The 12,941-nt window shown below is 45.3% G+C and overlaps 1 protein-coding gene across 3 annotated transcripts in view; it reads right to left on the bottom strand.

Annotated features, from left to right (window-relative positions):
- TRIM55 (tripartite motif containing 55) overlaps nt 1-12,425 on the bottom strand; it is a 38,274-nt gene extending 25,849 nt beyond the window's left edge. For all 3 annotated transcript variants that reach the window (XM_052788168.1, XM_052788169.1, XM_052788167.1), the window contains exons 1-4: nt 12,103-12,425; nt 11,515-11,687; nt 3,449-3,614; nt 1,633-1,728 (exon numbers count right to left, since the gene is read on the bottom strand). In XM_052788168.1, the coding sequence (XP_052644128.1) occupies nt 1,633-1,728; nt 3,449-3,614; nt 11,515-11,687; nt 12,103-12,291 (624 nt within the window). In that variant the 5' untranslated portion in view covers nt 12,292-12,425. The remainder of the gene's footprint in view (nt 1-1,632; nt 1,729-3,448; nt 3,615-11,514; nt 11,688-12,102) is intronic.
- Nucleotides 12,426-12,941: the final 516 nt, after the last annotated feature.

The following is a 12,941-nucleotide window of genomic DNA, read 5'->3' as shown; positions in this document are numbered from 1 at the left end:
TCTGGCTTTTAGGGTTGGATAGGAGCAATAGCTAAATATAGAACTGTAGGCTATTGCTTACTCCAGCTAAAAGGATAATGATAATGTATTTTCTGCTAAAGCCGATATTTATTGTTCCCTGCAAAGTGTTACGCAGAGAGAGGAGACAATCCTTGGATTATAAGTGTTACTTCCATATGTGCACATTTCTCAGCTCTAGCTGTAGCTTTTCATCTTCAAGGACAAACTGATGTCAATTCAGACAAAGCTCTTACATGGTGGGAAATGTGATTTGCTTGAATTGTAACATGGAAGCGCCAAGGTAAGCTCTAAGATCTATTTTCTGCAATCTTTGACTTTAAAGGTGAAAAGGCTGTTAAAACATCTGAAGGTAAAATGGCTGCACTTTCTTTGGGCTTTGAGTTTAAAGGTTAGACTTTAAACTGAGTGGATGACACTGAGGAAGCTAGTTTCAGAAACTGTTGTATTTATTAAGGTATTTTTAGCACAGTGTTTTCTCCATACTTCAGACTAGATGTTTGAAGTTTTGTTTCTGGTTCAGCCAGTTCAACTTAAATGAGTATAAGCTTTTGCTTTTGTATCATTCAAATTTCTGCAGTTAACCTACTTGAAAGGCTTGTTTCTGTCTGCAAAGTCCTGATAGCAGTTAATTTCATCCTTGCGACATGAAGGCTTCCTGACTACAAAGTTCTGACTGCTGCTAACATGCTCTCTCATTTACTTGGGCTAATGGTTTGATGTTCTTTGAACCAAATTTGGACATTTTCTGTTCTTCCTTGCTCTGAGGAAATAGGAGCCTTGGGCAATTGTGTACATAGATTGTGGAATCAATTTTTCTTACCAATTAGAATCTATACATCTTGGATTAACTTCTTTTTCTCTGCCATTTCTCTTTTCTGCTCAAGTTCTAAAGGGTCAATATAATTCTAATTGGGCTGAGAGGGATGCAACTCCTTCACTAGATGCTTCATCAAACTCTGATCACAAAATCAATTCATACGAGCTCCTTTCAGCCTATTGCTCTGTGATGCTCAAATTGGTCAGAGCTGATATTTATATTTGCTTTTCTGGTGCAAATATCCTGGAGGAAATGAAAGCCACTTCTGCCATTGAATGACACAAAACTAATTCCAGCCCAGTCAGAGTAAGAACTTTACCAGAAAATCCAGTAAGAACCCAAACTCTTCCCTCCCATGAGCAACAAAACAAGACTTCTTAAAGGGCAACATAAGTCTATTTAAAAAGTACTTCTGCACAGAAGGTAAAGCAACCAAATACAGAGCTCACTGATATACTTGGGAGCCACGCTGTGGCTACCCCGTGGCTGAGACTAAAGCTCTGTTCACAGGATCTATGCCACTGAGAATGCTGAGCAAGACGTGCTGGTATGGATTATCCTTACTCTTTGTCCTCAACCACATGGCCAATGTCAGAGGCAGGGTGCCGAGCAGGACGTATCCTTTGGTTGAGGAAGTACAGCTGATACTGTACAAAGCCACAGGTAATGGTTTTGCGAAACTATGTGGGAACGCATTTGGGCAAAGTGAGGTCTGTTAAAGAATGGTCATTACCAGCAGTTTAAAAGATGTGACTTCACACTGAAAGAACTGCATTTAAAGAGATGGTACCTACCTCAACCGTCTTGCAGGTCTCCTCCAGCTGCGTGACTATCCCTTGCACTCTGTCGTTGCTCCCCACCAGGACTGCAATGCCATCACTCAGCTCAGACTAGGCAGTAAGGGGAGAGCAAGCAGGAGGGTTAGACACCATCACACTTCAGGGTGGCACATCTAACAGCGGGGAGCAGGAGACAAATGAGCCATAACATCTTCTTTCCACCAGAACCATGGAAAATTGGAGCTTTACCTGCCCACACGTTACCTGCTAGTACTTTGACATTTGTTTCCTCTCCCAAAACACTATGAAAACATTGTCATTTTGAAACTTTTCATGCAGAAGAAACTGTGGTTTGGAAAGGAGGAAGCACTTTGTTCTAGGAGGCTCTTCTAGATGTTTTTGTCTGAAGTGCTACGTTTCAAAAGCCCCAAAATATTCCCTTTGGGTTTGTTGAGAGAAAAGACTGTCTCTTGAGGGGCTGGTTTTTTTAGTGTCTCTGTCTAGCCATGCCACTGTGGTATTTCCCTGAGGACTGTGGCTCTTGGCCCTGGAGACGAGAAGAGGTGGCCAATGGACCTGGAGGGACCTGGGCACTACAGACCCCCTGGCATGAGGGCAGTGGGGCCGGGGCTGGGGCTGTGGTGAGAGGGGAAGGGAGAAAAGGAGGAGGAGAAGGTAGAGGCTGAGCCACTGGCATGAGGGAAACCGGTGGAAGAAGGAAATGGCCTGAGTGTGGGGATGGAGATGACTGTGAGGTATCCTTAGAAGAGGAGAGACACAGAAGCTAGTCCCTAGGGAACTTGGTGAGGGTGCTGGGGAAGGTGAGGGGCCCTTGGCACATGGCTGTAGTGACAGAGGCAACCATGTCTGTGGCCTCCACAGCTTTGCAAAGGATTCTTTGAAGCATGCATCCTGTAGCCTCTGCGTTACACCTCCAGTCTTGGACATGACAGCCCCTTTCCACAGGCACTCTGGGAAGGAAACCACGGCTTGCAAATCTCCATGCAAAGGGAGTCACTGGGGGCATGGATTCAGTCCAAGAAACTTATCCCCCTTCTCCCTCCTTTTTTGCTTGAAAAGGATGATATGTAACTACTTTCCTAAAGTGACTTCTCATTTGTAGTTTCCACACACAAGCATCTGTGTGACAAAGTTGGAGGCTGGGATTGCAAACCTGGCCTGTCTGATTGCTTGCCCCACTGGGGCCTTCCAGAAAAATGAGCTGTTTATCTCAGGAGGATAACCCAGTGAGTCAGGTTTTAAATTAATACTGTATTAAAAATAAACAAGTCTTTTACTGGTGACAGCAAGGGCAGAGGATGTTAGGTACATCCTGTGCAGCCAACTATTGAATATTCCTGCATTCACTTGCAGGAAGAGGTTTTTCACTTAACTTTTCTTAAAAAATGGGATGCTGAAAGGCAAAAGTGGCTGATAGATAACTATTTGGTTTGTAATGGTCTATTCTCCTTCCAGTTCATGTGTTGGAATTCCACTTGTTTTTCTGATCTAAAAGCACTGAAAAAAAGAGATTAGGAACCTCAAAAGAAAGGTCCTCAGCTTCACATCAAATCACTGTCTAAAATGTTTACTCACTGTACTAACAAAAATTGGGACACTGTAATATCTTTCTGTGTGATCTCTCATAAATTTACTTTCCTGTGTTTCTAAACAGTTCCTACAGATTTGTGTGAGCCTTTCACTCACACACAGGAATGGCAAAGGCATCCCCAGGCCCCTTTGGAAACTCGCAGGAAGCCCATGGGAATACTTTCCTGTCGATGGTCCTGTCAGTTGCCGGGAGGACTATGAGAAACAAAAAGATATTTACCTTCTGTCGCTGGTAAACATTTGTGAGAGGAGCAACTTGACAGTCTTTGTGGGCACCAAAAACTTTGCACAAGGAGCAGGTGGGCATTTCACAGTTCAAACAGTAGATATTAATTCTCTCATCTTCGTGCTCTTCGCACATTGGCTGGTCACACTTCCTTTCAGGTCTGCAAAAGAAAACAAGTTTAAAACAAGCTTGGTGCCCATGAGTTTCTGATGACAGCACTTAGGGTATCAGCATGAAATACGGTACATTCGTATAGCAGTGCCCAAGGCTGACCTGAATACACAGCGTAGACTTAAACCTGCCACACGGGATGACTAAATAGACAGCGGTACAGTTTAATGTCCTGACACAACAGGATGTGATGACAATATAGCAACATGACTTCATATGAGGATTCCAGCTGGGCGTGTGACTGAACCCTCACTCATATTTAAAAATGTAAATAACCTCATTAAGACTGATCTTAGACTACTTGTGTACTTTAATTAGCATGTTATCTAACATCTGTCTGAAATATGAAACATATGTAATTTCTTTTGGGTTCATCATGCAAAACGTTGGACACTTGGCCTTAATGCAGCAAAGCTCTTTTGCAGGGGACTAATCTGAAGCAAGAGTTGTAGGTATTGATGGACCTTTATGCCCTTAACTCTCTATCTCTGCTGATGAGCTTTGTGAGGCCCAGGTCAGGACTGTCAATATCAAACAGGACTGGGTCTTTATGGCCTTTACACTAGGCCAGCAACCAAAATATGGTCTCACAAAAATTAATTTTAGCTGGGTGGCACATTCCTAACTTGTACAGTATCAAACTTTTTAACAGTAGGTAACTCGATTGTAACTGTCACCAAGGGCATGGGTTACACAAGAAGCATTCCTCCCCTGTGCTAAGCCAGGAACTGTCACCAGACTATAGCTCAGTCCTGATCTTCTCTTCACCAAAATGATTTAGCCATACACACACAAGTCAATCCCTGCTATTTTAGGAACTGATTTAGTTGTAGCTTCCTTTAAATGAGCCACTTAACTGACGTTCCCAGTGTAAGTGAAATCTCTGGTCCAGTCTGTGTGGGCAGGCTGATGCTTTTCTGAGCCCACGCTTCAGGCTTAGCACCCTGAGCACATCCGTGGCAAGCATGTGAGTATGCGAGGATGTGGTATCAGAGTACAGGGTCAGTAGATTGATGGAGGGAGTGTGCCTGGGGGTTCAAGCCTCCAAAGTTTGCCACTCCTACTGTAGCAATGTTAAATATTTCCAGCATAAGCCATTATCCCCTTCTGTTACCATCTGGAAGGAGAACTATGACTTACCTGTAGCAAGTGGAGCAATGGCATCATAGAAATATATCTTTTCATCATTAGACAGAAAATATTTTCCCAAACTATAGAATATAATGAAATTACATGGAAACATTCTTTTTAAAGCCATTCTGCAGAGCTCTGTAGCAAGGAGGCAACCAGTCACTCTATTCAAGTTTAAAAATGTATCGAAAAATAATTATTTTAGATTATATTACAACAGAGTTTTTCAATTTAATTTGGTAGAGTGGACATGGCATTTACTTTTTAATGACAAAGTACAGGTTTTCTCTTCCGAAGGGAACGGAATGTGATCAATTAGATGCATTTAAAAAAAGATTAAGCAACAAATAAAATGTCTCATGCATTCATATTTTTTAATTTCAAGAGGGCATTGGAATTTAAAGGGTTTGTAAGGAAAATCTGTAATCTGCAATATAACACGCTACAGCAGAATAAAACAAGATGGATGCTTCTGAAGGAAGCCTGTATTATTTGGGTCAGATTTCTAACGTACATTTACATAAGGCACTCAATGTGTCAAATCCAGCATCATTTCAATGCTAGTCAAAAGAGGTGTGTCTCCACCACAAAAACTGCTTTACATTGTTTGCAAACAATGCTTTACACTGACTGCAAACAGTGCCTAATATATTCATGTTATAGTGCACCAGTGGAAGGGCCCGCATGTGAGGGCAATAACAGACAATGAATTTCAAAGTGATTAATTAAGCCTGAAATAGCTGCTTTTCCTGCAAATATTTACAAGACCAGAAGCAGAAACTACTAGAATGTTATTTGACACTGGAATGGTGCCACTAGCATAAAAGACACATTGCACAGGGCAAAAAGGTGACAGTGTCAAGCAAGTTCAGCCAGAAGTAGCCAACCTTCAAAGGTGCCGCAAAGAGCTGGAAGAAACCTGGCAGAACTCCCTGAACTAGTGGGGCCCTGAAGAAAGTGACAGAAGACTAGAAGTACACAGATCTACAGTCTCCTTCCTAGGCTGTGCAAAAGGAGAGATTTTTAGCACAACATTCCCTGACTTCAGAGGGGATCCTCTAGGTCTATGTTGGTGTAGCAAAGGTCAAAACACAACCTCTGAGTTTAAAATGGTGGCTGCTCCTGAAACAGGAGATTAAAGAGTGGCCGATAGGAAAATGACAGCATGGCTTTAGTAGAAGAAAAGATTTGTCACAAATGTGCTTGTGACCAAAGAAGCGGCAGGTTGCTGAAATGGCCTAATAGCTTTGTGCTCTCATTCTCTGACTCTGCTCTTTGAGATGCTAAGCCTGTGTTTGACTGTTACAGGCTTATTCTTTTCTGTTAAAATTGGGTTTGGACCTTAATGTGTGGAGTGTTGTGCATGTTTTATGGAAAGGAAGATTCTCAGCACTGGTAAGGCCACAACCTGGAGTACTGGGTCCACTTCTGGGCTCCCCAGTACACGGGAGACATGGACATACTGGAGAAAGCCCAGCAAAGGGCCCTCATGATGATTAAAGGTCTAGAGCACGTCTCCTGTGAGGAAAGGCTGAGAGAGCTGGACTTTCAGCCTGGAGCCTTGATAAGAGAAGGTTGAGAGGGATCTTAACAATGACCTTGATCTTATCAATACCTTCAGGTATCTAAATACTTTAACAGAGAGTGTAACGAGGATGGAGCCAAGGTCTTTTCAGTGGCACCCAGTGACAAGATCAGAGGCAATGGGCATAAACTGAAACACAGGAGGTTCCCTCTGAACATTAGGAAACACTTTTTCACTGTGAGCATGACCGAGTACTGGCACAGGTTGCCCAGGGAGGTTGTAGAGTCTCCATCCTTGGAGATACTCAAAAGCCATCTGGACATAGTCCTGGGCAACTGGCTCTGGGTGGCCCTGCTTGAGCAGGAGGGTTGGACTAGATGACCTCCAGAGGCCTCATCCAGTCTCAGCCATTCTGTGATTCTGTGATTTGGTGAGAAAATGCAAAGTTGCTGGGCATATAAAGGAGCACACTTTAATTAAGGACATGGTAAGACTTTAGGAAAACTGCTGTTTAGTTAGAAAGCATGTTTTCCTTAGGATTTTTACAAATCCAGAAAGGTCTCTACTGAAATCCTGAATCCAACTTTGATGGTGTTTTTACTGAGGACCCTAAGACAGCTGTAGCCCTTCCTGTACAATAACATCACCTAGTGCCTTCACCTGGTCAGGGGATGGAGAGAATCTGCATGACTGCATGAGGCTCAGTCAGGTCATTAGTGAAGATATTAAACTGTAGTGGCCCCAGTATCAATCTTGGACATACTCCACTAATGACTGGCCTCCACCTGACTTCATGGTGCTCACCATGACCCTTTGAGTCTGGCAGTTCAGCCAGTTTTCAGTCCACTTCACTGTCCACTGTCCACTCTAGACCTTATTTCATCAGTTTGTCAACAAAGATGTTACAGGAGACAGTGTTGAAAGTCTAGGTAAACAACATCCACTGCTCTCCTCTCGTTCACTGAGTTAGTCATCTCACTATAAAAGGCTATCAGGTTGGTCAGGCTGATTTCCCCTTCATAAATCCATGCTGACTATTTCTAATCACCTTCTTGTCTTTTATATGTTTGAAAATAGTTTCCAGGAGGGTTTGCTCGAACAACTTTCCAGGGACCAGTGTGAGGATGACCAGCATATAGCTCCCTGGATTCTGCTCCTTGCCCTTCTTGAAGACTGGAGTAACATTTGCTTTCTTCCGGTCCAGTCCTCAGGAACCTACCCCGATCACCACGACCTTTCAAAGATTATTGAGAGTGGCCTTCCAATGACATCAGCTAGCTTCCTCACCACTCATGGGTGCCTCCCATCAGGATGTCAATTTTTTTTTTAAATATTCCCTAACTTGATCCCCCTCCACTAAGGCTAAGTCTTCCTTGGTCTAGACTTTCCCGCTGGTCTTGGGGGCCTGGGACTCTTGAAGACTGATCTTACCAGTAAAGACCGAGGTGAAGAAGGCATTGAGTACCTTGGCCTTTTCTATGTCCTTTGTCACAGATGCCCCTGCTCCTTTTAGCGGTGGACCCACACTTTCCCTAATTTTCCTTTTGCTGCTGATGTACCTGTAGAAGCTCTTCATTTTAGCTTTCATGTCCCTTGCCAGATTCAGTTCTAGGTTGGCTTTGGCTTTCCTAACTCTATCTGTACATGCTTGGGCAGTTTCTCAAAGTATTCCTGAGTCATCTGTCCACCTTATTTTTGCTTCTTTTTTAATGTTTTATTTTTATCAGGAGCTCCCTGTTAATCAAAGCTGGTATCCTGCCACCATTGCTTGAGTTCATGTATATGGGGATAGACCATTTGTGAGCTTGGAGGAGGTGTTCCCTGAAAATCAACAACAATGATGGACCCTCCCCAAACCAGTGAAAAGCCCATCAATACCCAGGGTAGAAATGGGGCTTGAAAAATGAGAAGACCATAAAAGTTCATATGGACATAGGGATTCCTGCAGCTCCATTACACTAGTACTATCGTGAATGCTTGGCCCAAGAAAACCACTGGTGCAGGTGAGCTTGGGTCTTTGTCTCGGTGGGGAGTTGAAGAAGATCCAGGTGATCTCTCTCCTCATCTCTCTTGCTGCACAGTCTGCAGGGCTCCTCCTGTGGCTCCCTTGCTTCACGACCTGTGGGCAGGGAGCCCATCTCCCTGGCCCAGCTTATCTGAGGTCCTCAGGCATCCCTGCAGCCCATCCTGGAGAGCCACATTCTCCCTTGGGAGCTCTGGCCGAGGCCTCTGAGGTGTGAGGGATAGCTGCTCCTGGTGGTGCTGGCTACCCCGTCCAGCAGCATGTCACCACTGTTGCAGAGCCCACATACACTGCTCTCAGCACAGTGCCTGGTCCCTGCTGCGCACGCTGCTGCGCACACTGCTCCATCTGTGCTTGGGTCTGCAGGGACAGCCTGTACCTAGGGGTCTCCTTGGTAGGTGCAAGGCAGAAAGAGCACTCGACCCTCCCTGATCAGGATGCAGCTGGTAACAAAGCCCAAAGCACCTTTTGATCAGGAATAGCCAGCTGAGCTCGTTAGAGGCTGCCAGATCTTGTGAGAAGTCACAGCCTCATGTTGCTATCCTTTCCTGGTGGCAGCAGGCACCCTGATGTTCCTCAGATAGTTCAGGTAATCCGTGGCCTACAGACTTTCAAAGATTGATTTAATATTTTAGCCAACTCTATTTCCACTGGGTTCAGTCCTTTGCCATCCTTTAAAGCTTTGTAGGAGCCACGTCCTGCTTGAAGAATTCTTTCCTTGTGTTGCTAATAGAGTCTAAATTGGGCAACAGGCTACGCTGCCATCAGCTGGAATTTGATGAGCAATTGGATAAAAGACCATATGATGTGATTTTTAGTAACAGGAGGGGCTGCATGTGAAGGCTTAGGCAGAGCCTCCCAACACCATAGCTCAGCTCCTGCCCCAGCTTTTATTTAAAAAAAACAATTCCTTAATCTAAATAGAAACTCAAATCTAAAAAACTATTTTTGAAATAATTTTTTTTTTTTGCCTAAGCAGGAGATAAAGCTTGCTCCCTAGCTGAATTCCGCTCACTCTCCTAAGTTCATGTGAAATGCAGCTGGGAGCTGGCACCATTCTGGCACACACAGTTATGGTGAATTATACCTACAGGAGGACTTGAGGGGAAGAGGCTCCTGTCTGGAAATCACAGGTGCTGCCAGTTTGAAGGGTTGTCTTGGGAAGAAACAAGGAGGCAAAGGTCACATCTCGCCTTTCCTCTTATGTACCTCTGCCAGACCCCAGTGCTCCGTTTGGAACAGACTGGTACAAAAGGAAGAAGTGGAGAAGACTTGATTTCCCTTGACGTTTTGGTTTCAGTGGGACAGCACTGGGTAAAGACGTGGCAGATCTTGCTCACACTCTCATGGGAGCCTGAGGAACGTTAGGCAGAGGGAGATAAGCAGCTGAGGCCTACAAAGTGCCAAATAGTTTAGATAATGCTGCTATGCATTGCTGCTGCTACATAACCCTGACGATAGCTTTCATTCTAAGGACATACATGAAGGTTAAATAAGCACCTTAACAAACTAAATAAACAAATCTTTCGGGCAAATATCTCAGCAAATATATGTTCATATTTGTATTTTTTCTATCCTCCCCTTTTATTCATCATGTCTTTTACTTTCATGGAATTTAAAAAAAGTCTACTAAATCTCTTACATTTCTGTTTAACTGAACTTTGTTCCAATTGCCCATGAACTAAATGGGAAGAGGAGCTGCATTTCTTTATTTTTTAAGTTAAATACAACTGTGAGCTGAAAAAAACCAAACCCAAGAAAGACATGAAGACGCACATGTCCAGCTTATTTGATCACAAGCAAAGTCCACCACCGTAGCTTTGCTGATTCATTTCCTCCGAGATTTTCCTGACTAAAATAATATTTGGGTATCAATGACACACACAAGGGTAGCTTGGCACCGAGCATGAAGGGCAGCAGAAAGGACAATTTTAAGCCAACTTCATGCTCTCTGACACTTTGGAGCTCCAACCTATGCCCAGCTACAACTGTCCCCGAAGGGATTCAAACAGCCAAGAATAGCCAAAGCCACAGTCGGGCTCCAAAACATTCTCTCTGCTGGCAACTGACCTCCTCTGCTGGAGGAGGGTAGAAGTGCCCTAAGGCATCCCAGGCACTGGGCTCCGACACTTGCGTCCACATGCTCCAGCAACACCACCTCATTGTCCCTGCGAAACCCAGTTCATTGTTGGGGTAGGATGGGAAGATTGTCAGGGAGCACGTCCAGGATTACACCTTCTTTCAGGTGTACAAAACACCTTGCCATATAAAACCGGCCCTATGGATCCATGCTGGTGACAAAAGGTAGCTTCCCTGGGTGAGAGCTGCTTGCTTGGTGGCCTGGGACCAGGCTTAGCTTCCCTCCCTACCTTATTAAGTTCCCCATGGTGGTAACTGGCGTCCAACCCATCCCAGGGAAAGAGAGATGAGAACGCAACATTTTTCTATTGCTGAATCCATTACACATCCAGTGCAGGCAATTAACATTCAGGAGTAATCTTACTTTTTAGGATTAACCCATTCCTCTGCCCTGAGGCCCTGATTCTTGTGCACAGACACACAGCACTGATAAGTATTATTTCTGGCTATTCCTTCTCTTTTATGGAGACCTAAATAAGACTTGATTTCATGAGTTCATATCCCAAGCTGACAGGAATGAAGATTATTTTTATTGAGTTTTGATTTGACATTATGATGCAGGGTATCTTCTGTGTGAAATTCAGTTTTCTTCTTCTTGCACTGTCTGTCCCTCAGTATTTTCTAACAAGATTTGAAATTTCTTTCTCTACTTTAGTATGAGAATGCACAGGTTAGAGACAAATAAGAATTGTCTGAACTGTTTAAAATAAATGATGTGAACCTAGCTACTTTTCCCTTATTTGCGTGAGTAGCCATTCATGTCAGTAGGGCTTTGCTTGCATGGGTGAGTGTTGCTCATGTGAATAAGCATGGCACAATCCTCTGCTATAAGTGGCAGCAAGGAAATCCAGCATCTATTTGGATACGGGTTTCTGTGCTTAGCAAGAGCTGACTTCATTGCACAGCAGACAGGCATGCATGGCAGCACGATCTCTTTCCGCATTTCCAAGAGAGAAAACAACTAAGTCAACCTCATGTGCGCTAAACGGAAAGACCAAAGGCCACCAGTCTCCTAAGCCACGTCTGCTTTTGTGGCAAACCTCCTCTGAAGGGCACACATTCACTCGTTACCTTGTGGACTCCTGCTTGTAGATGTCGATGATGTTCTCCACCAGCAGGTTCCTCTGCAGCCCGTAGACACCATGCCGGTCAAGGACCACTTCGTGCCTGCAGGAGGGACAGCGAAAGCGGCCTCCCGACGCCATGGTTGTGCCTCCCCTCGTCGGCAGGTAGGGGTTGGAGGCCTGCTCTTGCCAAGCAGCACAAGGAGAGGTGAGTAAGGCCATGCAAACCCATGAAAACCTCTTTCAAAAGCACGGGGGCAAAAACACGCTTGTAGGAAACTGTTTGTCAATATGCCCAAGGAGAGGGTAGCTCCAAAAACCACCCCCAGGAAAGCACCTGGCAACTGCAGGGTGAGGGGCCGGTTCCTCAGCTCACACACGCGGCCATGTCCCCGCAGCCAACAGGTGACACTTTAATCTGCTGTGAGCTCAGCCCTGGCCCCTGGGGACACTCAGCTTCTGCTTTAAATCACTCCCCTGCCCCGTCTTGCCGACTTTTAAAAGCAATCAACCAAAACACATGAAAAATCTGCTTTTCCATTCATTTCAGCCAGTGCTACTTGGGAAGCAGAGCTTTCTGTGGGAAGAAACCTACCTGGAAAATGTCGCTGGCGCATTTCCGACAGAGGTTGTGCTGGCAGGGCAGGATGACCACAGGCTTGGTGAACATCTCCAAGCAGATGGGGCAAATCAGCTGTTTCTCCAGGTTATCCATGGTTTGCTGCTCTTTGGAGAAGGACTTGTAGTTCAGGGAGGTGCTCATCCCTAGCTTTTCCAGGGGCATACGCTCAGGATCACGGCCTCGAGGAGGGGTTTCCGGGTTAATTTCCCTTGAAATAAGTCCAAGGCTGTGCTGCGATCAGAGGCTCTCTGGGTTGCTCTGGCTGGAGGACGTTGTTTAAACGAGGGGCCATAGGGAGCTGGGGCTGTTTTTAGCAGCGCAGCGTCACAAGATGCCATCCTGCCGTGCCCATATAAGCGCGTGAGAGGAGGACAGGCTGGGACAGGTGATGGCTGGCGGGGGGGCGGGGGGGCGGCCGGCAGGGCCCTGGCTCTCCTCATTCGCACATGATGGCCTTCACCCCTTGAGGAGGAGGGCAAGCGATAAGCAAACACAACCCGCTCCCCCCCTTATCTCTGCACGGCAGTGGAGAGCGTAGGGCTGCCCCAGTCTGCCCAGCCACACGCCTCAGCCTAACAAACACTCTGGTTTGAGCAAGCAGCCATGGCCGTGAGATGCAGGGTGTAATTTTGCCCATGTGTTTCAGCAGGCTCCAGGATCTTGCCTTTCCAAGGTGTGAAGCACATGTGGTTGCTGGAGAAGACAATAGAAGTGATGGCTGCATCGGAGCTCAGACACTTCAGGGTGTAAATATGTCACCACCTTGAAAACCAGTTAAAAAAAATTGCCTGCATGTAACTGTGCTTAAGTTT

Source organism: Harpia harpyja, chromosome 5 (genome assembly GCF_026419915.1).
Source record: "Harpia harpyja isolate bHarHar1 chromosome 5, bHarHar1 primary haplotype, whole genome shotgun sequence".
Taxonomy (NCBI): Eukaryota; Metazoa; Chordata; class Aves; order Accipitriformes; family Accipitridae; genus Harpia; species Harpia harpyja.
The sequence above is the reverse complement of the archived record's forward strand: the minus strand, read 5'-3'. Positions and strand labels throughout refer to the sequence as shown.